The sequence below is a fragment of the Dicentrarchus labrax genome, unplaced genomic scaffold (genome assembly GCF_905237075.1).
Source record: "Dicentrarchus labrax unplaced genomic scaffold, dlabrax2021, whole genome shotgun sequence".
Taxonomy (NCBI): Eukaryota; Metazoa; Chordata; class Actinopteri; family Moronidae; genus Dicentrarchus; species Dicentrarchus labrax.
In genome coordinates, this window is record NW_026136711.1 from 5,939,173 (window position 1) to 5,963,978 (window position 24,806).

The window sequence follows — 24,806 nt, forward strand, 5'->3', positions numbered from 1 at the left end:
AGCAGGTCTTATTTATCACAGATTATTTATGTTATGTACTACTGTCAGGATATGATTCCACTAGATTCCTGTATGAATTTGTACAGTGTAGTTTCACTATCATTTCACATCTTTGAACCTGTAACATGGTCAAAAATACTGAAAGTCTGTGGAAGTTTACATCAGGTTTTGTTTCAAGCAGGAGCTTTTTTCCTTGCTTGCTTGTTGACAGCTGATTGGTTGTGTGTTTCCATGGAGATGACAGGACGGGACCCCAAGAGGAGGTTCAACTGGAATAAAAGCCAGAGAGTGTTTATGATGGAGAGCAGAGTGGCAGCTGGCCCCAACTCAAAGCTTTCTATCACACGCCGCACACATGCTGAAGCTTTCTCCTCTTCCTCTGCGAGCACATCAGTTGGAGTTAGAATGAGTGTGTAAGCTGACTGCTGCGGACTCTCTCAGCCAGGATAATGATGGAGTTGGAGGTGGTGCTCAGGCTGCTCCTCCTGCTCTGCTTCTTGACTCTGCACTGCTCGGCCATCGAGACCGGTAAGTGTTTAGCCAGCGGATACACCATTTACACTATCTATATATGTTTAAGCTATAAACACAAACACAATTTTTTTTTTTAAAGCTCCTCTATGTTGTAAATGTGTCAATATAATCTGTTCTCATAGAAATATGAAACTTTTTTTTTTTTTTTAAATCAGAGGTGCAGAAATGCAAGGTCCTGAAAAAAATATTTTATGTAAGAGGAATCAACCTAATTGGTTGCATATGAATTATTGTATGAAGTGCAATAACATTCCTTAACTGATAATTACGGAACAGGATTAAGGCCACATGTGAAAACTTAAAAAAATAGAATTCAGAATTCTGACTTTCAAGTCAGAACTAAATTTTTATTTTCTATTGTGGCCCCAATCAGCTTCTGTAGTAATCTATTAAATGTGAACTAATTCCATAAAGTCATAGTGACTGGATAATTTGTTAGTGGTGAGCAACATCCTGCATTAATCCATGCATTCATTATCAGTCATGCGTTAGTTAAGAAAAGTATAAGAATTGTGCCTTTATTGTAAAGTATAAGCCCTAAATCTGTCACAGTGAGAGTTCTTCGGTCAGAGAGAACATACTGCCAGTAAGACAGTTCTGCAAATACAGCCATTTTTGACCCTCTATGAATTTAAATTTTAACCATCAGTGTCATACATATAAACAGGTACACACAATTGTATATACAGCAGTCATTCAGATTTTAATCCTCAACATGTTTATTTTTTTTTTTTTATATATAACTTGCCTTGAATTTGTTTCTACAGCGACACAAGGTATTTACAACTAAAGCTGCAGTAATGTTAATTTATTTTCAAAATGTAGCTCAAAATTCACAATAACTAATCTGTATGGTAAGGACACACAATAAACACTTCAGATGATCTTGACCTAGTTTTTCTAGGCTTTTTCTAAGAGGGTCACCTGGTGTAAGGTGGCCCAACCTGTCATCCATGTGCTCTCTTGCTAACTTCTATCTTCATATAAAATATAATATATATATATATATATATATATATTGCATTTTGTTATTATTGTGTGGATGGTAAGAACTCAGAAGTGAAGAACAGGCAAATATATATGAAAAATCATATAACTGGAGTAAATTAAAATGATAATTTTAATATAGTATGAAGTAATATTTAAATGAAACAATTTCTTTTGAAATAATGTAAAGTAATTGAAATATCTCATTTTACATATCTCAGCATTGAGTCCACAGTTGTTGGACATAAACAAAAGTGGTGCTTGGACCCATAAAATGCTTCATAAACATTATGAAAAATATACATTTAAACAGCAGTTTTTTTCTACACATCATACACAGTATTCTGTAATGATACGCTACTCTACTCTTGTTAAAGTTTAAAGGGCCATACCATTGTGTTCACTATACTTCACACTTTTGATGACCATTTTGAATGTTCTTTTACAGGTTTTTCAGTGTATGTTTCTGTAGTTCTATGCAGCCATTGGTTTCCATTGTTTTCTGTATGGTACAGCTGACTCAAACTTCCTTCAGTTGTATAATCAATCATATTAAATACCAGGTTACATCATTGTTTTGTCATAATGCAGTTTAAAAACTGAAAAAAGTCTTCACCACATTAGTCAATAAAAATTAATCCAGGCTTAGTGTTCACCGTGGCGGACCATGCCACTCATGCAAGTTCCATATGATTAGGAAATTCATAGAACTCCTGGGACAGCAGACAAAATACAGCAGTAAAGTCTCAGTGATTTGTAACTCTATGTTTATTCATTTTTCTTAATGAAAGCAAACTTATTATTATTATTATTATTATTATTATTATTATTATTATACTGCTATGGCTATAGCCTAAAATAGTGAGGTTGGGTATCAGCGAGATTGTAGAAATGTGTCAACAATCCAGTTTCTGTAGTTTTTATGTTGAGTTAGCTCTCTCTTTAGTATCTAGCTTGTATGAGACCATTGTGGACAATGCTGCAAATCAGTGAGCAGTACTGTTTTATGTTAGAGCTGTTGAATTCATGTGATGACGTTCAGCAAATGTTTAATTATTTTGTCTATATGTCTCCAATTTATCTAAAACATTCATATCATGATACATATTGATATTGTGATATAAAATTGCATATAATGTAATACATTTCCATGTGACCCACCCCTGCTGCAGCCCCATCAGACCAGTTTATTCATGTTTATTCAGTGTTCTGTTTACATACCTTGTTTGGCATGCAGCAGGACTGGTCAGTTTGAAGTCATATAATGGAAGCTTGTGTTGAGTCACTAGTGTTAGGACAACACATGGGTGGACAGTGAGGCTGCTGCCCTTTCCACACAATGCTGTCTCGAAAACATTTCTCACTACAGTGTGTCACCAAGGACCTTGGCCCTCACCTGCCCCCTGCTTTTGCGCTCTGAAATGGACTCCATTTACAATGATAGTGTTAAAAAAGAGTTGAATTTTCAGCCTGCAAAAATCTTTACTGGGGACTCAGTGTCCTCTGGTCACCCGTGTTTTGGACAGTGTCCCCTAAAGCTTTGTATTTTCTAATGCGGTGCAGAGGGGATGAGCTGTTTCCCACCAACAGGGGCTCACAGGCTTTGAGACATTCCTGGAGGTCAGTGCGGGAGGATCTAGTTGTCTCCCAGGGAAACGGAGCTAATAAACTCCAGGGGTGGTCGTAAATTTTCTCATTATTTGGCCTGCAGCCCAGAGGCAGGGGGTGGCTGGGTGGCTGGGTGGGGGCTGCTGGAGCCGGATCTGCCCACCCATCTGTCCTGGTCCTGCCTGTGTATGAGCAGTGAGCTGCCTCTCAAACGATCAACAGGATGATCACATCATGGCTGAGTTGGCAGACCAGGTTTAGCATGATGTGTGTGTGTTAAAGACAAACTGTATTAACTTTCAGCTTCTTCTATAGCATTGCTGGAGTTTCCCTCTTTAAAGGGTTACAGTTGACATTTAAAACTGACAATTAAATAACCTTGAAACCTAAAAATATATGCAAAATTGACTTGCCAAAAACCATTTTGATACTCACCAAAAACCATCGTTGTTGTCTTTCAATTGTTCTAACAACAGTAAACCCATAATTCACTGACGTAGATGACGTAGATAAATATTCTTAAAATGGGCTGCAATGTAAGCTATTGTTAATCCTTGGGGACAAATGACAAACCCGTCCAAGTAAGGCCACTATCAGTTGTTGTTGCCACTGACAGACTCAGATTGTTAATCTCAGAGTCTGAAAACAGTATGGAAAGGATCCCTACAGAGAGAGACCTTTAGTTTAACCAGAAACAGCCATAATATCACTCTCCACCAGACTCCAAAGACAAAAACAGTCATTTTACCTCCCATATTATCGTAATATCGAAACTTCATTCAAAGTAGTCAGAAACAAAATAAAACCGTCTTTATTAGCTAAACTCTTAATTCACTGAGTTAGATGTTAAAATATTTTCTGAAACGGGATCCAATGACCGCAACATAAGCTAACGGTTATCCTCATACATCTACTAAAAGTTCTTGTTGTTGCCACTGACAGGCTCAGATTGTTAGATTGTTGTCTGAAAACATTATGGAACGTATCCCTACAGAGATAGAAAACAGGCTCTTTGATGTTTCATTTCATTACAGACTGACTCCATGTACCAGTTTGTCTCTGAGGATTCTGTCTCTGGTGTCCTTTCTTTGTCAGTGAACGTAGTGGACTTCTGTGGCCAAACAATCCGGGGTGACGGCATGATTGTCAACTCGCACCAGGAATCCAAGAAGTACTACTTTGTGACCATGGGGACTGACTGCCACCTCACTATGCAGGCCAGCTCCCCTAAAGACAAGGTCCAGTTCCACTTCCGCTTTTTCCTGGTCTACAGTTTGCTACGAGTGGCCCCTTTGAGTCCTGCCCCCGTCTTCCCCGAGTCCCCTCGTGGCTCTGCTCCTCTCAACCCCAGACTGGAGCCCACCTCTGGTGAAAGTTCGGGGGACCCGTGTCATGCAGGGTCTTATGTTCAGTTCTACGATGGACGGGACAGGAGCTCACCTCCCCTTGGGCCGCCTCTTTGCGGGAAGAGCCCACCCCGACCAGTGCTGTCCACTGGAAACTACCTGACCCTGAGGCTGGTGACCCGGGGGACTCAGCCCAGAGTCGACTTTGTGGGGGACTTTACCTCTTTCAGACTGGGTAAGAAGGACACAGACATGTCCATCCATTCCACAGATGCTTAGCGTCTTACACCCATTTTGACGAGATATGCATATGGTATAATAATCCTGATCTCCTAAAATCTGAAAATAACGAAATATATAAATGTATAAAATACCCACTGGCTTGGACCATATGCATTCTACCACTCAGATGAACAGGCAGCTCTTACATTAATCAGCCTTTATAGCATCACAGATTTAAAATGTTCTGATGAGTTTTTGTTCCATTTACCAAGCGCATGTTTTGTGAGTGGCGCAATATTCCACTGATGGTTTTGCATATTCCACAAAAAACTTTGCACCAGCAAAATGCAGGGAAGAAGAATACTGCTAAGTAGCAAAGATTGGTGTAAACAAATCAGCTTGGAAAATGCTTTATGAAGATGGAAATGCATTCAGCATGTTTGTTACCACTCGAAAATAACTGTTGTTGTTTGCAAGAAGACTCTATACGCTGCAGTATTTTCTTTTTGCTTTAAATCACAATCAGTGAGACTCTTAAGCTCCACCCACAGCTGTAATATTTGAGTGGCTGACTCAGATCCTTCCTCTCTTGCCCCACTCCCTAATTGTTGTCTCCCTCTTTAGGTTTTAACCAATCAGAGTGCAGCAGTGAACCATATTTCACCTGCAGGAATGGGAAGTGTATCCCGCTGAGTCTGGTGTGTGATGATAAAGGCATTGACAACTGTGGGGATGGAAGTGACTTGGAGGAGAACCTGACTACAGGTTGTAAAGGTTAGTTGATGCTGATTGAAGTCCGCCTACAGTGAAAAATCAGTGTTCTTGTTCCTACAGTGAGCTGTGTGAATGCTGTATGTGCAGAGTTTGACTCTAGAAGGATGTTTTCACATTCATCTACTGAAAGTGGAAAGTTTCTCTGTGCTCATTGAACATCTGCTTTAAAGGGGCGGGGCCTACCAGCATGATTTGTGATAGTTAGGATGTCAGTCCTGGTCCAGTATCAACTTGTACAGTGTGATGTAGAAACTTGAAGCCACCAGTTTGAAGGGGGATGCCTTTATAGTACAACAAAATGTCCACGTCTTTCCTGTCACTTGAAAGTTGACCCAGATTTGTCCTTCATCAGCAGGTCAGCTGTTACCTCCTGAACCTGCACCGGCAATAGCAACCCCACCCCCACCTTATGTGAATCCACCCACAGTGCCGATGCCTTCACATATGAACTGCGGCGTGCCGGACAGTGCTCCCAGTCACGAGTCAGTAACAGGTGAGTGACCAGTGGGACATAATAGATATTTCTTCTTTCAATTGGTAGAAACAGTCCCCACTGGCAGGAATCAATCAGTGTGTAATATACTATGTTTCTATCCTGCAGTGGGTAGCAAATGAACTAAGGACCCATTTGGATGCAAAGTGTCCTGATGACTGGTCATAAAACTAATAGAGGTGACCATTGAGTTGTTAATTTCACCTAAAGACTCGTAAACCAATAAATGGTGATGGATTCTCACGGCAGAGAGCGGCCTTTTGAGTGATCCGTCTCTATTCCAGCGTCAGAGGTGCAAACAGAGACTGTCTGGGCCAACCTGTCAGCATTTGATTGCTTTTAAGAGCCGGCCAAGTCTGCCCTAAGAAAACAGCTATTCTTCTGTTCTGACTGTTCAGCTGACAGTGGGAGAAGGGGATTCACATTTGCCTGCTGTGCAAATTGCCAGCTGTTTATTAGCTGAGATCTATTTCAATGTGCCCTGCCCACCGGAGGGACCACAGACAGACTGATTCGTCGGTTGAATTCATCTTATTTTCTAAGAGTGTAAACACTGGAAATCTAAACAGTTAGCAGGCTCCAGGCATATCAATGTGTACTCTTAATTTATTGCACAGTGAGTAGCTTAAATGACTGTTACAGCCAGCCTCTACAGAGACTGTACAAGACCAGTGTCAAGACGATTAGGCAGCTTTGGATATGCTAGAGGAGTTTGTTAACTTTTAACTTTGACCTATCAGTCAGACATCACACAAGATTTGTAACAGTGACAGTTTGCAGCAAAATTCATCAAGGGCCTGTTTCTGTGGCCTGGGGCATTTACTGAGGGGGTCCTGGGGTGGTGCTGGCCACTCCTTATATTGATTGTGCACCCCAAGTGCCACCCCATTATCCTTACCTCTTCCACTCGGCACTGTCTTTCAGAGGCTGTAGCAGGCGGTGTTTTAAAGCTAGTATGGACATACTGGTATCATATGAAACTAAATGATCTAACTCACCCATTGGTGCCATGCTAGCATGTTGTGAAGGGAGTTAGATTACACACCAATGGAATACTAACGCGATGGAAAAATATGGCATGGCATGGCATGGCCATTTTTAAAGTAGTCCCTTGACCTCTGACTTCAAGATATCGGAATGAAGTCCCCCTTTACGGACATGCCCACTTTATGCTAATCCCATACAATTTTTTTCATGTGGTATAAATATGTTAATTTTGCCATTTATGTATTTGGATATTTTTGCATACTGGGGTCCATAAACAGTATTGGAATGGCATAAAATGAGAATGAATGGAAAGTGGAAACCCATACTTCATGCCACCCCTGCATAATTCAGTGTCCCACTTGTTCCGCCACAGTCAAAAATGTCTGGAAATGCCCCTGCCTGTTGCACGAATTGCTGAATGGACGGCAGGACGTGATTTTCTACATTTTCTATATCACCTGAGAAACCATGTAGAGCTTTTATCGAGTGCCAGAAATTGACAAAAAACTGCAGAAAAAACAGCTTGCGAGTACTTCTGTGGACGAGGCAGTGACTGCGAACAAGCTATTTCAAGGAAATAGCAGCGGCTATTGAATTTCCTCCAAAGTAAATTTCAGCAGTGGCATTGACTTCAAAGCCTCGAGTTTGGCATTATGGTCATGTTAACGTACTGTGAGCTGAGCTGCTCTCATTGGCTAAGATGTACTCTGCTTTATTTACTCAATTTACTCTAAATGGGACCATCATTTACTAAATGAACATCATGCTGTATGGAAGAAGACTAAAACTAGAGATTGAGACCATAAACTCATTAGGAAACTGTTTACTGAGCTAATAAATCTAGTTAGAAGTAGGGTCATTTCTCCATAAGCCCATGGAGATCCCCCTGCTGGCCACTAGAAAGAATGCAGATTTAAGAAACTTCTACATTGGCTTGGGTTCACAGACCTGAAAGCTGTGTCCACTATATAAACTGTCAAAGTTTCATCAGGACAATTCCTTTTCGAACTGGCCTGAACATTTTTAGATTGATGTTACAAAATATGAGACAGTAGGAAGGCAAAGCAGAGAGGAAGCCAGAGTAAGACAAGAGCCAGAGAGGAGGTCCTGACAACTTGTCGTGGCAGTGTACAGGCTGAAGAGTTAAAAACCTAAAAAGTAGTAAAAGGAGTGTTCCAAGAGGAAAAAGTATTATAACCTGTATTATAACTTAAATCAAGTATGTGTGCCATGTGAATAAAGAGAACTGTATTTTGCCCCTCTTATCCTCAGACTCCCCAGCCTCACTGTCCCTGTTGGTTCTCTACATCCTGCTGGGTGTGGTGGCAGGCAGTGTGGTGCTCTGCTGGTGCTGCTGGTCACCTGGCTGGTTCCTGTGGCGCGTCAGCATCTGCCGCTTCTTACCCTGCTGCAACTCAGCCTGCGCCTCCTGCCAGCTCTGTGCCCACGGCTGCACCCACGGCAAGGAGCACCGACTGGCAAAAGTCACCCCACACACACCGGTCAACGGGACCTCCACGGGCACGCCGGCCAGCACCAACAGTGCTGCTGATGAAAATGTTACCACAGCGGCAGTTTAGAGCAGAAGGTCTGTTCAGGTCATTGGTTCCAGCATACAGAGACCAGAGCTGATGCTGAGCTGTGGTCAGTGGTGAACAGTTACTGCATTAGGCAGTGCAACGGGACCAAGAATCCTTTTAGTTTTACTGAAGTGGTCCAATGCTGATATGAGCAGAGCTGAGTGGTTTTGGTTAAACTGTGGTTCTTGCGCTTTAAATGTGATGATGCAGATGCTGAGACTGCTGTGTTTATGTTATTAGAAGGTGAAGCAGGGTACAGTATGACTGTGGATTGTAGGAAAAGTATGAATGTATCTTAAAGGATAGGATTAAAGGGATAGTTTGGGTATTTTGAAGTGGCGTTGTATAAGGTACATCCATAGTTACTTCAACTTTCAACTTTATTTGGGGGGCGAATAGGTGTAATCCCCCCCATCTGTGTGTTTGCTCAAGTTGAAAATATTAAACTTTGACTGAAAAATTCAGCTGTTGCTTCCCCACAGACAGCTGCTAGCATAGCCCTGATCAGCCTGAACTCAGTTCAGAAAACAACCATTTCAAAAGTTGTTTGCTCGTCGTCTTGTGGATAGACCCGACAAAGTATGAATTCAGACGTTTTACAAATCGATGATGAAGTTATTTCAGCATCATTGTGATCTGTTTATTGCAATTAAATCATAGCAAAATTGGTTTATTTTGGGCTCATATCACTGTAGTAAGCCAGATTAAAGGGTGAATATTTACTTGAGCAAGTAAATACAAATTATACCACGAGTAAGGCCCTTTATGTTGTGTGTAAGATGTGTCTGGACTCTTGACAAGTGGTGCGACTCTGAACCTTGCAATTTTATGCGTCTTTAAAAACCTACAACATGCAGCACAAGCGATAAGAGATTGTTTTACCTGAGACGTGTTTCTAGCAGTGCTTCTCTATGTGATGGGCCACTAACTCTTCCCATGGGCCTGCATTTAGCAGAGAAATGACTGAGGGGATGAAAGAGTGCTTGTACCTGTTGGTCTTAACTGGGGAATCTGAACCGAGAGCCAGAGGGCAAAATCTGAAATTCAGAGAGTAGGGGATGGGTGCTGTTGGATAGGACGCCTAACTGTCTGTTTAACAGGTTTGTTAGCATACTCTGCTATAGCTCCAAGATCTTGCTTCTCACTTTCATTATTACATGCAGTAGACGGCAGTCAGTGTGCCCCTGGTTTGGAGAAGCAGACTGGGACGGGGACTGCAGAAAAACTTATTTTATCCACATAAAAAGCCCACCTCAAAATAAATCTATCAGTTTAAAGGTCCAGTGTTTAACATTTAGGAGGATCTATTGACGGAAGTGGAATGTTATATTCATATATTTCCATGTTGGCCCTGTATTCAGCAGTGTGCTGACTACTGTCTACTGTAGCCTAGGTTATACACTGACTATGGATAAGTACCTCATACAACCCTACTTCAAAATACCCAAACTATCCCTTTAAGGATTCTTAGGATCACTTAAGAAACATTTTTGTTCACAGCACATTCCGCCTGTTTTGCAGTTATATTATGACGGTGTAAAGTTGTAAGTGTGAACAGTTTTTAGTCATGTATTTGTTTCTTTCTTATAAATGTGATTTTCTGCTCTGTCTTAAAAGTAACTATTGCAGTGAAAGTACACTTTCAGTCCACAGCTTTGACCAAACGTTTTCCATTGACACACGCTGAGGGAACAGCCCCAGAACTACAGTTCACCCACCTGGTGACAACAGCTGTTCTCCCTTGGAGAAATTCCTTTTGACTTTCCACTCTCCTCCCAGCAGTCCACTGTTGTTCCACATACAATGTGAATGTGGACAGGGGAGCACAAAGTTATCCAGTGCCTAGTGGACAACATTTTCTAGTGTGGTGATGAAGTATGGACTCCTAACCCACTATTGTGTGCACAAAATAAACCTATTCAATTCAATTTTCAATTCAATTTTATTTTATTTGTATAGTGCCAATTCATAACAGAAGTTATCTCAGGACACTTTTCAAATAGAGCAGGTCTAGACCGAACTCTTTATAACATTATTTACAGAGACCCAACAGTACCACCATGAGCAAGACCTTGGCAACAAGGGCAAGGAAAAACTGCCTGTTTAAAGGCAGAAACCTGGGACAGATCCTCCGGCTCTAGGTGGGGGCTCATCTGCCTCGACCAGTTGAGGTGAGAGAGAGAGAGACAGACAGGTGCACAGCAACAACAGTAGCAACAACTACACTAATAGTAGTGACTGATGATGATGAACATGACAACAGCAATGATGGGGGACAATGAGCAGTGACAACAGCAACAAAAGTAACCATAGCAATAATAATATTTATAATAATAATAACACTAATATCAGTGATATTAGCAATTCTACAGGAATTCTTGCTAATTAACCAACTTTAATCAATGAAGTAATATCAGCTCAAGCTGATATATTAGTAGGTGTACATTTCTGAAGGGTGAAACTGAGAACTGAATTTTATGATAAAAAGACAGTATTGTATTGATAATTTGCAACTATAGTACATTTACAAGGTAAAGAAAGTAGAATGAAATATCATTTGAATTTGAAATGATAAAGATATTAATTATTCTTATCTAGTGGTTATGTCTTTATGAAATGAAGCCTGCTTTTTAGCCTTATTAGCAGCGCGGCTTTAGGGATGACAATGTTGGTTTGTTGATCCATTAATCCAGACTGAAATATCTCAACAACTATTGGATGGATTGCCAAAAATGTTGCCCAGAGGGGAAATGACTGCACAGTGATCCCCTGATATTTCTTCCACCATGAGGTTCATGTTTGTAATTTTGAGTGAGATGTTGGTCTGAATGGATCAGCCTTAAAGGTGCAGTGTGTAACGTTTAGTAGGATCTATTGTCAGAAAAGGAATATAATATTCATATCAATAATGTATAATCACCTGAAAATAAGAAATGTTGTGTTTTTATTACCTTAGAATGAGCTGTTTTGATCTACAGAGGGAGCAGGTCTTCTTCTACAGTCATGTTGAGCTGCCATGTTTCTACAGTAGCCCAGAACGGACAAACCAAACACTGGCTTTAGATAGGGGCTTTCACACTTTTCATGAACATTTTCAGACATTCATGTCCCCCCTCGGATAACTTTGGTGATCTTCTCACTTTTCGTGCAACTTTTTTTTTGTGCCCAACACTTTGGTTTATGAGCAAATATCTACTAAACTGATGACATTCCCATCAGCCTCAGCTGCGTTTAGAGCAAAGTATCAAATAGCAGCTTGTTAAACAAAGATGGTGAACATGGTAAATTATACCTGCCAAACATCAGCATGTTAAATTGTCATTTTGAGCATGTTAGCATGCTGGCTTTAGCATGCTGACTCACAAAACAACTAAACTTTGTTACTTCATACATAGTTTTAATCTTGATACCACAGAGAAGCACATACAAATCTGAAATACGAAGGCTTTGAATGGATGAATCAAGAGGACACCATTTCTCTTGGCATACACTTTTAAACTCCAAAGTTTCCTTCCACAACACAGTTCACCCGGGGGGGTGGGGCATCCTTGATTGGATATAAACTCGTCTCATGATCATATGCCTTTACACTTTTACCCACTTAATGGCGCCATTACACAAGGAAACTTTCTGGTTGGTCATGAAAACATGGTTACTTCCACTGTTTACCCCAGAGAACACGTGCCTTCCTGCAGCTTTCTTACATCCTTGAGTGAAGATAAGGGTAAAGATGTTTTTGAGAATATAGCTTGTGCCCCTGCTTATAATATCTTTTTTCTTTTTATAGTAGACAGAAAGGAGGATCCAACCAAATAAGATACAGTTCTGGAGAAAGAAAAACCAAATGACCTTGGTGCCCAGGGCCTGTTACCCTTTTTTATTTTTATTTATTTAACCTTGATTTAACCAGGAAAAGTCCCATTGAGTTACAGTTACTCTTCTCCCAGGGACTCCTGGCCAAGACTGGTGGCAAAAAGTTTTAAAAAATATATACATAAAAGACAGGACAAAGGTTACATACTACACCACAAATCTCTGTACATACACTATACGTACTAGAACACAAACAAGACATTACACTTAACTTAAGCTAATACAGACATACAGCTTAAAGGGCACCTAGTTAAAAACAATTACACTGTTCTGTCAGAGTTGACTTTAAAAGGTTTTTAAAAGTATTGAAAGGTGGAAAGCTGATCATTACACAGAGTTCTCCTTGGCAAACAGATCCTGCCTACATAAAGTTATATGGTTGTTTTGAATATAATCTATATATAAAACACATCAAGAAAATAAAATGTTTCATGTAAAACACATTTTCCCTCCACTTGCCCTATCTAGAGCCAGTGTTCAGTTTGTCCATTCTGGTCGACTGACAGTTCAACAATGGCGGAATCCACAGAAGAGAGCCCCCAGGAAGAGCGCAGAGCTTTAAGCTTTGAAAAGTCTAGAAGAGCTGCACCATTAAATCATTTTAACTCCACTGAAGTTAGTGCTGGGCTAAAGTGGAAGTTAGCAACTAGGCCGATGGAAGTCTCTAGTATGGAAGCCCATTTTCACTAATGTGACAGGGAAAAGTTCTGGAAGTCATTATAGTGAGAAACTTTCTCAAAATATTTACTTAGTATCTGAAAATAATGAGAAACTTTCTCAATATTTTGAATTAGTATTTGAAAATTCTGAATTAGTATCTCAAAATAATGACTTTATGATATTAACTCATTATTTTCAGAAAGTTTCTCCAACATAATCCTTCACTATAGTATGGAAATATACTTCCATACTATAGTGAGCTCACCCTTTGGGGCTATGGTTTGGATTGTGGGAGCTGAGCCCCCGTAATACATCTGTGGGGGTTGCTAATATATTGCTAGCAACCATTATTTTAATCACAAGTAATGCATTTTCAATATAATGAGTATTATTTATCTCTAGATTGACTGCTTTCTTTCTATTGGATTTACAACTCCCAAAAAACAATCCTTTCTCGTACTCGTGGAGTGCTACATAGGGTAGAATAAAAGTGCACCGGCAGCCAGCAGTGCCTAAAATAACATTCTTTCATATGATACTAAAAAGGGCAGAAGTGCATTTTTTCTTTTAATGATTGGTCTCAGTTTGACATATTTCAGGCTACTGAAACTTTGTTGCAATATGGCAGGGGAGGTTCAGGTTTTACAATCTCCTTGATGCAGTTGTTACTGTAGTAGTAGGCTGCCGTGTGTGTGTGAACACACAGAATGCCCACCCATTAGGCTATTATTTATTTATCTCCACTCCTAACATTGTTTATTTTATTGACCCCCACTAAACTCAGATTATAACTCGAACTCTGTGTGCCCCACACGATGTTAAAGTATATGCAGAAGATGCAAATTTTATACCAGGATATCAAACTTTTCTGGCTTCATGTGACACTGAGTAGCTTCTGTAGGAATGAACAGAGCCCCATCTCCAGCTCTCCTTTAATACATCCATGGCTGCCTCTGTAGATATAAACAGCTCATTCTAAGATAACAAAGACAAAACAGTTCTTCTTTTCAGGTAATTACACACTAATGAAAACACACCTATGAATATTATACTCCATTTCCTCCTAAATGTTACATAGCAGATCTTTAATATTTATTTTACTGGAACTAAGGGACTCCAAAATCAGGCATAAGTATGTGGGGAGGGGTGTATACATACTTTTTACTCTAATAATAATGCTTGTGTGGATCATAACATTTTCTGTAAAAAGAAAATCGGTATGGGAAAAGATCAGGCTGTTAAGTAACCAATTCAAGGGATGTACATCTTTGCCATGAGATAAAACAAAATGCGGGGTCTTTTTAACAGAATATCTCCCAGGCTTCATATACAGTATAAAGTACAGTAGAGTCAACCCACCTGTCTTCTCCTCCTTTTACCCAGATTGATGCTCCATGTGAGAGGCAACTTGTTTTCATGTGTCCACCAGGCAAACTTTCTTTGTGGCATCATCTAGATGGAGTAGCTCTATAACCTTTTACTGCCTGCCACACTGTGTGTTGTGTAACTACATTACACAGCGACTGCTGTACTGCCTTTTTAGGGATTTTGACTTGTGTCCTTGGTAAGGCCTTATGCTTAAACAAACAATGTGTTTCTGACCTCCAGGTTGCCAGGCCGCAGCACGCTTAAGTATGCAGACTCCTTTTTCTGTCTCTGACTGTACAGGAATGAAAGTGCATCTAAACACCCATCAAGCAACTCACCATGGACAGCAGCTATACATCCACTCCACCCATGCATACTCAGACATGCATGTGCATCACTCTGGACGAGGTCAGAGATCAAGCAGGATGTTGTAATTGTAATTGTAATTGTATTGTATTGTATTACTTTATTAATCCCACAACGGGGAAATTCCCTTGTCACAGCAGCAATTACTTGAAATAAATAAATACAGATATAAAAAACTATGGTAAAGTGCTAAAGCTATGGTATGGTGGTAATTTGAAAAACACAAACTACAACACTGATCAGGTGTTGTAGAGTCTGACAGCGGCAGGGATGAAAGACTGCGGAACCTCTCCTTCTTACACCGAGGGTGTAACAGTCTGCTGCTGAAGGAGCTACTCAGGGACCCCACAGTGTCATGTAGGGGGTGAGAGGTGTTGTCCGTGATGGATGTGATTTTCACTAACATCCTCCTCTCACCTACTTCCTCTATGGAGTCCAGAGGACAGTCCAGGACAGAGCTCGCTCTCCTAATCAGTTTATTGAGTCTCTTCCTGTCCCTGTCCGTACTGTCCCCTCTCCAGCAGACCACAGCATAGAAGATGGCTGAAGTTGCCTGAGAACAAGGCTTCTCTCACATTTTACTGTAAGCTTATACAATTCCCTCATATGGTTTCTTTAATAAACCACTGTTACAGGCGGATTTTATAGGATCTGTGTTCAATAAACTCTGTGAGGGTCTCTGGAAGTCAAGCATGATTCAAGTTCAGATAGTCAAGGAAATGTCATCTGGGTCATATGGTGTTAGTGGTCTTGTAGTGATGAATTTGCAAAGAAACAGCAATAAACAGCAGACAGACACAGTCAGCGATTAGCTGGTGAACATAGTTGTGGTAAACAAAGTGGTAACTGGTGAACGCGAAATGCCTTATCTAGAGCCAGCGTTGGGTTGGTCCGTTCTGGTCAACTGTAGAAAACACAACTGTATAATTAAAACTGGACGTAGTCTCTGTGACGTCCCCCATAGATTTGTGAAGAGCCCTTGTGAAGCTCAGTGTGGTCGACTCTGGCCGTTACCACCTTGGCAGTCCTGACTCCACTGGCTCTGGACTGATCCAAAAATGGTCAAAGAGGTGGAGCGTGGGTGGAGCTGTGGTGGGCTGAATGAAGCCTGGTTACTAAAAACAGCTACCTGTGACTGCACCCACCTGTCACTCAAAACAGCTCCTCCCTTGATTATGCATAACTTTAAGCCTAAATTAATTTAACAGCTGGGTTGTATAAAAATGCACCCCCTGTACAGTTGTCATGAATGGGGAAATTAGCTATAGAGACCAAAAGAGTTTATATACCATTGTGCCAGGCTGTAAACATTGTAGACATTTTAATATTGGGCCTTATGGGGATTGACTAACTGCTGGAGCCAGCCTCAAGTGGCCGTTAGAGGAACTGCAGTTTTTGGTAAAGAAAGAAAAGAGATTGTCTGAAGCAATCAAAAGGTCATTATTAACTTTAACTAAAGCTGTCTCTGTGCTGCGATGAACTCTAAATCCTGACTGAAAATCCTCAAATAAACTATTGTTATGTAGAAAGTCACACAACTCTTTGGCGACTACTTTCTCCAGAATCTTAGAGAGGAAGGGGAGGTTAGAGATCGGTCTATAGTTGGCTAAAACCCCTGGGTCAAGAGTGGGCTTTTTAAGAAGGGGTTTAATTACAGCTACTTTAAAGGACTGTGGTACATATCCTGATAATAAAGAAAGATTAATCATATCCAGTAAAGAAGTGCCAATTAAGGGAACAACTTCTTTAAGCAGCCTAGTTGGGATCGGGTCTAACAGACAGATTGATGGCTTCAATGAAGAAATTATTGAAGTTAACTGATGAAGATCGATAGCAGAAAAACATTCTAAATATATATCTGAGTTTACATTAGTTGAAGTCCCTGAACTTGGAGAGCCACTGATAACTGTTGATGGCAGTTGGTGACTAATTTTCTCTCTAATAGTAATAATTTTATTATAAAAGAAGCTCATAAAGTTTATGGGGATATGTGGCTCAATAGAGCTGTGACTCTCTGTCAGCCTGGCTACAGTGCTGAAGAGGAACCTGGGGTTGTTCTTATTTTCTTCTATTAGTGCTGAATAATTACAGAGGGCCTTTCTATAAGTTTTAAGATTATCTTGCCAAATTGAGCAATATTCTGATAATTTGGAAGAGCGCCATTTCCTTTCAGATTTCCTAGCTTTTTGCGTTATTCAGCGGGTTTGGTGGTTGTACCACGGTGCTAGTCTCCTATGTTTTAATATTTTCCTCTTTATAGGAGCAATAGAATCTAATGTTGTTCATAGTGAGCCTGCAGCACTATTAACAAGATGAGTGAATGTGTGTGAAAGGGTGAATGTGGCATGTAGTGTAAAAGCACTTTGAGTTGTCGGAAGACAAGAAAGGCGCTATACAAGTACAGGTCCATTTACCATTTACCATTTAAAAAAAATGTAAATTAAAGAATTTGAATGATTTGATTGAAAAGAAGTTACATCTGTGAAATCTTGCATACCAGCAGAAAATAAAAATGTTCTAACATAATGTAATAACATAATAATGCTTGAATTATTATAGAAATAAGAAAGAGCGTCTCTGTTGAAAGGGTTCTGGGCTACTATGTTTTCAAACTAGTCAGCGCTTACACATTGATTCACAGTGCAGTGTCAGAGTTTGTTTTGTACGTATTGTAATTTTTATTTAAAAAATGCTGCAAAATAAAAATATGTACTGATGCTTTTTTTGAATGTATTGGGGCCTTTTTTGCCTTCATTGACAGGACAGTTCAACATAGAAAAGGACTTGCGGCAAAGGGTCACAGGTCAGACTTGAATCCATGGCTGCTGCTGCAAAGACCAGCTCTACCAGGTGAGCTACCAGGGCACCCCTTTTATTACTGCTTCCTTATTTTTAGATTTTACCCACATTTTCTATAGCTTCTTAAAAATGTTGGTAATAAAATAAAATTCACAAAGTCTGACAGTGGCACATACAGTATATTCTGTCTTGTCACTGAAGACACTGCTTTCAGTTCAATATTCAAACACAAGACACCTGGACTCCACCATCAAGTGGGAAATATTCTTCACTAGACTTGACAATGAAGTTCTGTGAGTTTGAAAAAATGTGTTTGTCCCACTTGCAGGTCAGTTTGAAACACTGTTTTGAAACACACACATTTTCAGCTGGCAACTAAAAGGACTCTCTTTGCTACACATGGTGGTTTTAAAACTGAGCTCACAATTCAAACCAGGATGTAATCGAATCCTTGTCTGCAGCGCTGTGCAGCCTGTTGTTCTTTACTCAGAGGATGCTTGGCTGACACCGGGAAGGGCTTGGCAAAGCGTCAGCAGCTTCACACTGTGTGCTCTGGTATCCACTGGCAACCTTTCAAAGCAAATCCCTGTTTCTTTGAAAGACAGAATAAAAAGTCTTTCCCAACCATTTTTTCACTTTGATTTGACTTTCTGTAATTGATATTTTGACCCCAAGTTAAATTGTTAAGTTGTGCAGCTGGAGGGTTCATAATTTTGTCAAATGCAATGACAGGAGGCAGCCTTTTTGCAGATCGGGACTTTAAATGCCCTTTTTAAGCACACAGTGAAAACACTTTAACTTTTAACTGTTTTACTAACTTTTCATTTGTTAAATAACAAAATAATCATCAATGTATGTCAGAAACTTATGCAACTAGACAATAGTGAGAACCCGTAAATAGTATTAAATCTCCCTTAAACTCTTTAGGTATAAGATAGGAAATCTTAAAGGCAAGACAGCTAAAAAATGTAAATGTTAATATTGATTGTTGAGTTTCATTCCCAGAGTATCAAATGCTGGGAATTATCAACTATCTTCAAGCTTCCAACCCACAGCATCTTTAGATCTTTTTCGGCTCAGATTGGTTGTTTTCATTAACCCACTGTGGATTCTTGCAAATCCCATTAGGAGCACTAGGAGGAGCCAGAGGAACCTGATTTTTTAACAAATTGTCTGTCTCATGAATTATTGTCAGAACACGGTGCAAATTCGAGAAAATACAACAAAAAGTTGTTTTTAGAAAAGTTACCTACTGCAGCTTTAAAATAATTATTATAATGTCATACTTGGATATCATGTTCTGTCACACTCATTATTACCTAACCCAATAGAAAAAGATGCACCACTCGTCTGAATTCAACACTGTGTGTGTTAATGGATGTGTCGTCAAGTAGTCACAGGCAAGCTTCATTGGCTATGGCACTTGCTGCTCTTTCAAACAGAACTTGTATGCTAACAGTTAGCTATCTATCCTTTATTGATCCCCTGCATTTCACCCATCCTAAGTGTGAGGATCAGTGGGCAGCAACTGAACAGTGTCCGGGGGCCAACTCCAGTTTGGAGCCAGTGCCTTGGTCAAAGGCAAAGACAGGAGAATTAACATACATGGAAGAAATCCAAACATAGGAAGAACATGAAAACCCCGCACAGAAAGCTGGGACTCGAACCCAGGACCTCGTTGCTGTGACGCGACAGTGCTAACAGCCTTAGTGCTATTCACCATTTACATTACATCACTGCTTTGTTACACACACCTGTTTACGGGGCTCACAGTCAGTTTAGGTCAACTGTGTGCAGAGATTTAAGTGTTGTCCGTTTCAGCCCTCACGTAGGCCATCACTCAAACTATTCTCAGACCAAACAGTATCATGTTGACTCAGGGTTATATTGGCCTCCCACTCATGTGTGTTCACGTGTCAGGCAGCATTGTTCCATTGTGGCTGTGCTATCTCAGTGAGCCATGCTGCTGGATCTGTTAGTGCCTCCGCTGAACCGTCCTGTGACCCTATAAAACCTGCAGTTAGCCATTAACACACCAGGGTCTCAGGGCAAACAGTGGAGTGTGTATCTCACATTAACCCACACTGTGTAAGACCAGTTATCCATACTTACAGATCTCACCTTAACATTATGGAAGCCAATTTCCACAAACGTGATGAAAAAGAAAAGCTATAATGGCTGTCTAAAAATAATGACTTACTATCTCAAAATAATGAGAAACTATCCTCAAAATTAGCTCAAAATAATGCCGAGTCAGAGAGCCGGTGACTTTAGACCAGTAGCACTGACATCACATGATTATGTCGGATGATACTGCGATATTTGGGTGTATCAGGTGGACGGGGGGGGTACGGTGCCTGGTTGAGGACTTTGTGAGGTGGTGCGGTCCAACTGTTTGCGCTGAACACCTCCTGACCAAGGAGATGGTGGGGGACTTCAGAAGGGAACCACATCTCCACCTTGTCCTGGGTCGATGTGGAGGTGGTCAGGACTTATAAATATCTGGGGCTGCAGCTGGACGACAAGCTGGACTAGACAGCAAACATGGACGCTTTACACAGGAAAGGGCAGAGCCGTCTGTACTTTCTGAGAAGGCTGGGGTCCTTCAACATCTGTAAAAAACTGCTGCAGATGTTTTACCAGTCTGTGGTGGCCAGCGTGCTCTTTTATGCTGTGGTTTGCTGGGGAGGAAGCAGCAAGAGGAGAGACGCAGGTCGACTGGACAGACCAGTGAGGAGAGCTGGCTCAGTGGTGGGCACAGAGCTGGACTCTCTGGTGACAGTGGCAGAGAGAAGGACCCTGGACAACGCCCACCACCCTCTGCACAACACCTTCACCAGGCAGAGGAGTGTGTTCAGTGGCAGACTGCTGTCCCAGTCCAGCTCCACCAACAGACTCAAAAACTCTTTCGTCCCCCATCAGACTGTACAACAGCTCTTAGTCAAGGCAGGGAGGACAATAGATAATGGACAATTTCCTCCTCCATTTGCACTGTTTTCCGTGACATTCTTTCATTCACTGTCATTTCTGACTCCATCTGCACTACCTCTGCTACATGCTGTGACTTTCATTCATTGGTCGACAGCCTAATTTTAATTGCACATAGTTTACATTAACCTATAAACACTTAACTTACCTGCACATGTTTCATTTCTATTTTTCTAGTTTATTTTCTCTCTCGGCACATATTTTTATTCCTCTGCAAAAGTTGAATTTATCCAATTAAATGTATTGCTACTGTACTTTAGGTTAATTTTAATTTTAATTTTAATTTCTCACCAACTTGCTTCTGTTGCTTTGGTACAATGCATAGGCCTATGCAAATTTTTTTAGGGATTACTAAGTCATTATTTCATTGTAATGACTTACAGGATCTGTTCTTTTTTTATCAGATTGGCGGAACGGGGCTTCCACACTGAAGTGAAAAGCTTAAGGAGTTTCTCTCAGGCTCTACATACTGGATGCAGTAGCCTTGAGTCTGTGTGGATATCTATCAGCAGCTTGCTCTGTTGGTCGGTTGGTCAATAAGTCGTCATTGTACTACAACCAGTTGAAACCTGTTAACTAAACACAGGTGATCACCATTTAACTAAGAGTGAGTGAGTGTCCTATTAAAGTAGGTGACTACTAGCATTTGTAATTCTTTGTAATATCACTTTTTTTTATGACTGTTTTCCCTTTGACATTAAAGGGTCTTGATGGTCAGTGTATAAAGAGCCACAGTAAATTTAACATCAATGTTGGAAAACAATAAAAAGCTGTCTGGATAGGGCTCCCTAGTAAATTATGATTTCTCACCCAATATTATTTCATAATAAACTTGTGTTTGTATGATCTCTGTGTATCCTTGTGATTTCTATATATCTTATTTATGGATTAACCACTTTTAGGTAGGAACCTTCACTCAGGGAACAGGCGTTGCTGGAGGGAGGCTTTTTGACCACTACACTAGGCTACGCTACAGGTTAACGCTGTGTTGTTGTATTGGTGAAAAATGTTGTGGTTGTGTGGAGATTCATGGGCGATGGTTATGGATTCTTAACACACTGAAGACCTTTACCAGTGAAAAGAAATATTCCATCAAAAGCAGAAGTTGGACTCATCAGCATCTGTGCACCAATGAGCACGCAGCAGGCTAATGCTAACACTATGTGTACAGGGCTTGCTGTTTGTACTGTGAGCTTCCTAACTGCACAGACAACTGAGTTGACATGCTTGTTAGCCAGTGCAGCTAACCTGTATCTGCTCTTCATTAGCCGCGGCGCATCCTCTCCTCGCCATCGCCAACCTGTAGTTCTAACAGAAAGGCTAGCCAAATCTACCTGACATCACTAAACATCTTCACAAACATACTTTGGCTTTCATAGAACATAAAGCTTATCAATTGTTTTGCATAAAATTTAAAATAAATTATTCTTCATATCAGCTGATAATTTATCGGCTTTACTTTAATTAAGATAAGAGAAGATATTCCTTTATTTGTCCCACAAATAATTTAAAATAATATAAATTTCCCATTATCTGTCCCAATCATTATTATATCCCTAACAGAGACTCTGACACTATTTCCCAGTGCCATAAACGTCCCACACAGTCAATCCCTTCTTCTTCTTCTTCTTCTTCTTCTTCTTCTTCTTCTTCTTCTTCTTCTTCTGTGGATTAGATTAAATGTATTGCTGCCATACTGTTTGTTATTAATGTTCCTTTGACAGTTATTTATAGTTTTTATAATGTCCAATACTGTGCAGATATTCAGTTTTATTTCATCATTGTAGTCCCGTTCACCAGGATGAGTAAAGTAAGCAGTTTCTCCAGCTGCTCCAGGTCTTTGAACAGCTTTCCCTTTCTTTTCTTTTGGTTAAAATACATTTTATAAAATTTGCATTGTTCAAATGAAAAATTATTTAATAGATGCTGATATTGCCACAGTAATAGAACTTGCTCTATTGTCTGATCCAGTCAGCGAGACGGAGGGGAAATGACACAAAGTTGAAATTATTTTAAAAGCTGGAGGCCCTGAAGCCACCCCACACTCCGCCCCTGGCACCTGCTCTTGTGTGACTTGGATGTGTAAGCTTTCTCTTGTTTCATATCTTTAAACAACACACATAATAAATCTTATATCTTCTTTCTCTATGGTCAAGAAAGAAATGACACTTCTCGAAGGTTCTTGTAAGTTATTTGTAATAACAGGTGAACTAAGATCTTCATAATGCTAACCCTAACCCTGTTTGCAGTGAACTAGTCACACTTTTCTTTACAAGCATAAGTTTACCTGTGCCTAATCTTAGGACTTGATCAAATGTACAGCAAATGTTTGAAGGAGTCAAAGCAGAGGGAAACCAGACATAATAAATAAAATGAACTTTATTGGTATGAAAAACAGATAGTACAGTATTTGCACATAGCACAATATTTACAAAAACACTCCTCTCATTGAGCCCAGTATGTGGGTGGAGTGGCGGTCAGATACACTCAGCAGATAACAAGTGGTGCTGCACAGCAGCTTATCACAGCCAACCGATGCTGCCTTCGGGGACTTGTTGTAAACTTCCAACTTCAAGCTCTGAAGTCCAAACTTTTGATTTGATAATCATAAACAATTCCTGCGTTTGATGGGGACTCAGGAAAACAAATTGGAAGATCCCTGGGGAACCGCAAAACCATTGCTCTGACTGACTTAATGTACACTTCACTTATACCACATACTGTATTGCTGACTCGATTTCCACACTCTCATGACAATGGGTGGGCTTGTCCAAAACTCTCCCATGTTGGCTGACCCTGGGCCCATGTGTGCCCAATGCATAAGGCATACTAAGCAACATTTCCAGCAGCACTTGAAGGCATCATCAGTAAGCAGCACAGAATGGCAAGTTGTCAGTAAAGCTTCAGATTATGTACATGTGGCGCAACTCAGTGGTGCAGAAGGAGCAGCCCCCTAATAAATATCTCAAGTCACTCAGGGTTGACCCCTTTAGGAGGCGTGCAGCCGGTTGGCTGTGCTCCGCTGGCTGAGTCTGTGAGTCTTGGAGAGGGTCATGCTCTGGGTCGTGGCCCCGCTTTCACGAGCCAGCTGCTCCTGATCTTCCTCCCCCTGGCCCTCCACACTGCTGCGCTGCACCTCGGCCTCAACAGTTCTGTGTTCCCTGGCCAACATGAGGACCATCTCCGCATCCATCGTGTCACCAGAGGAGAAAGGGTGGCACACAGTCTCGACCAGGCCAATGACCGTCCCCAGCAATGCAAACACAGAGCCCACCAGGTAGACCTTCAGCAAACCACGGCTGGGTTTCTGACTCAGCATCTCTTTGGCGAATGGGATCAACTCCTGCATGCTTTCCATTTCCTCTGGTTCTGCAGCGAGGGTTGTATGTAGACCTGTTAAAACGTATCAGTGAAGAACAAAGTTATTTGAAGCATTCATTCTGTAAAATTAGCCTATTAGGCTATGTAGTTCCAGCTGTTTTTAGATGTGCAGATATACCATTTGTCTGTTTCATATCACTGTAAACACTTTTGGCTATTTAAACTGTTGGTCAGACTAAAGAAGCAGTTAAATGCATCACTTTGGGTTCTGGGAACATGTAGTCATTAGACCAGATCACATATCAGCTCTGAGATTTGCACCACAAGTGCAGCAGCATTACAAACTGCCCAATGGATTGACACATTATAAGACATTCAAATTTAAGCTACAGTTTAGTCTAGAATAAATCGAAAACTTATTTTAAAAAATGTATGTAATAAAGCCTAATATCCCATTTCTGTGTTTAACACACGTAGCATACACTCTCTACCACTGATGTCTGAAAAGGAAAAACAATAACTTACCGTGATGTGGTTTGTTCTTTGTTGTAGTCACAGGTTCTCACTATGAGTTCCAGTTTGTGGCATGAACACACCTTTACTGGACACTGTGGTCATTTATAGCCCTTCTCTCTCCACCCACACAGTGACAGCAGCTGAATATTCATGAAGCACAGAGGCCAGTTTCTGGAAACCAAAAAAAGAAGAAAAAAAGCAAGAAACTTTCACCCAGTTGTGTGTAGGCTTATTACACAGTCAGCACTGTCACTAATGTTCTCACTGATATTCCATTAGGGTTTGTGTAGTATTCAAAAGTAAGTTACTTTGAGTTCAATTTAATAAAACATTGTCAGAATTTACATTGTGTATATTGTAGCCTGTTAACCAGTGAAGCTGTGG

The 24,806-nt window shown here is 40.6% G+C and overlaps 2 protein-coding genes across 2 annotated transcripts; one reads left to right on the forward strand and one right to left on the reverse strand.

Annotated features, from left to right (window-relative positions):
- Positions 1-300: 300 nt before the first annotated feature.
- Positions 301-10,459, forward strand: ldlrad2 (low density lipoprotein receptor class A domain containing 2). Its single transcript, XM_051415021.1, has 5 exons — positions 301-528; positions 4,225-4,710; positions 5,322-5,471; positions 5,824-5,964; positions 8,224-10,459. The coding sequence occupies exons 1-5, from the start codon at positions 450-452 to the stop codon at positions 8,529-8,531; spliced, it is 1,164 nt and encodes a 387-aa protein (XP_051270981.1). The 5' UTR covers positions 301-449; the 3' UTR covers positions 8,532-10,459.
- Positions 10,460-22,946: 12,487 nt separating this feature from the next.
- LOC127371881 (G0/G1 switch protein 2) lies at positions 22,947-24,502 on the reverse strand. The gene is made up of 2 exons (XM_051415080.1): positions 24,432-24,502; positions 22,947-23,978 (listed from the first exon to the last, which is right to left on the reverse strand). Exon 2 carries the CDS (start codon positions 23,941-23,943, stop codon positions 23,575-23,577), a length of 369 nt encoding a protein of 122 aa, XP_051271040.1. The 5' UTR covers positions 23,944-23,978; positions 24,432-24,502; the 3' UTR covers positions 22,947-23,574.
- Between the last annotated feature and the right edge of the window lie 304 nt (positions 24,503-24,806).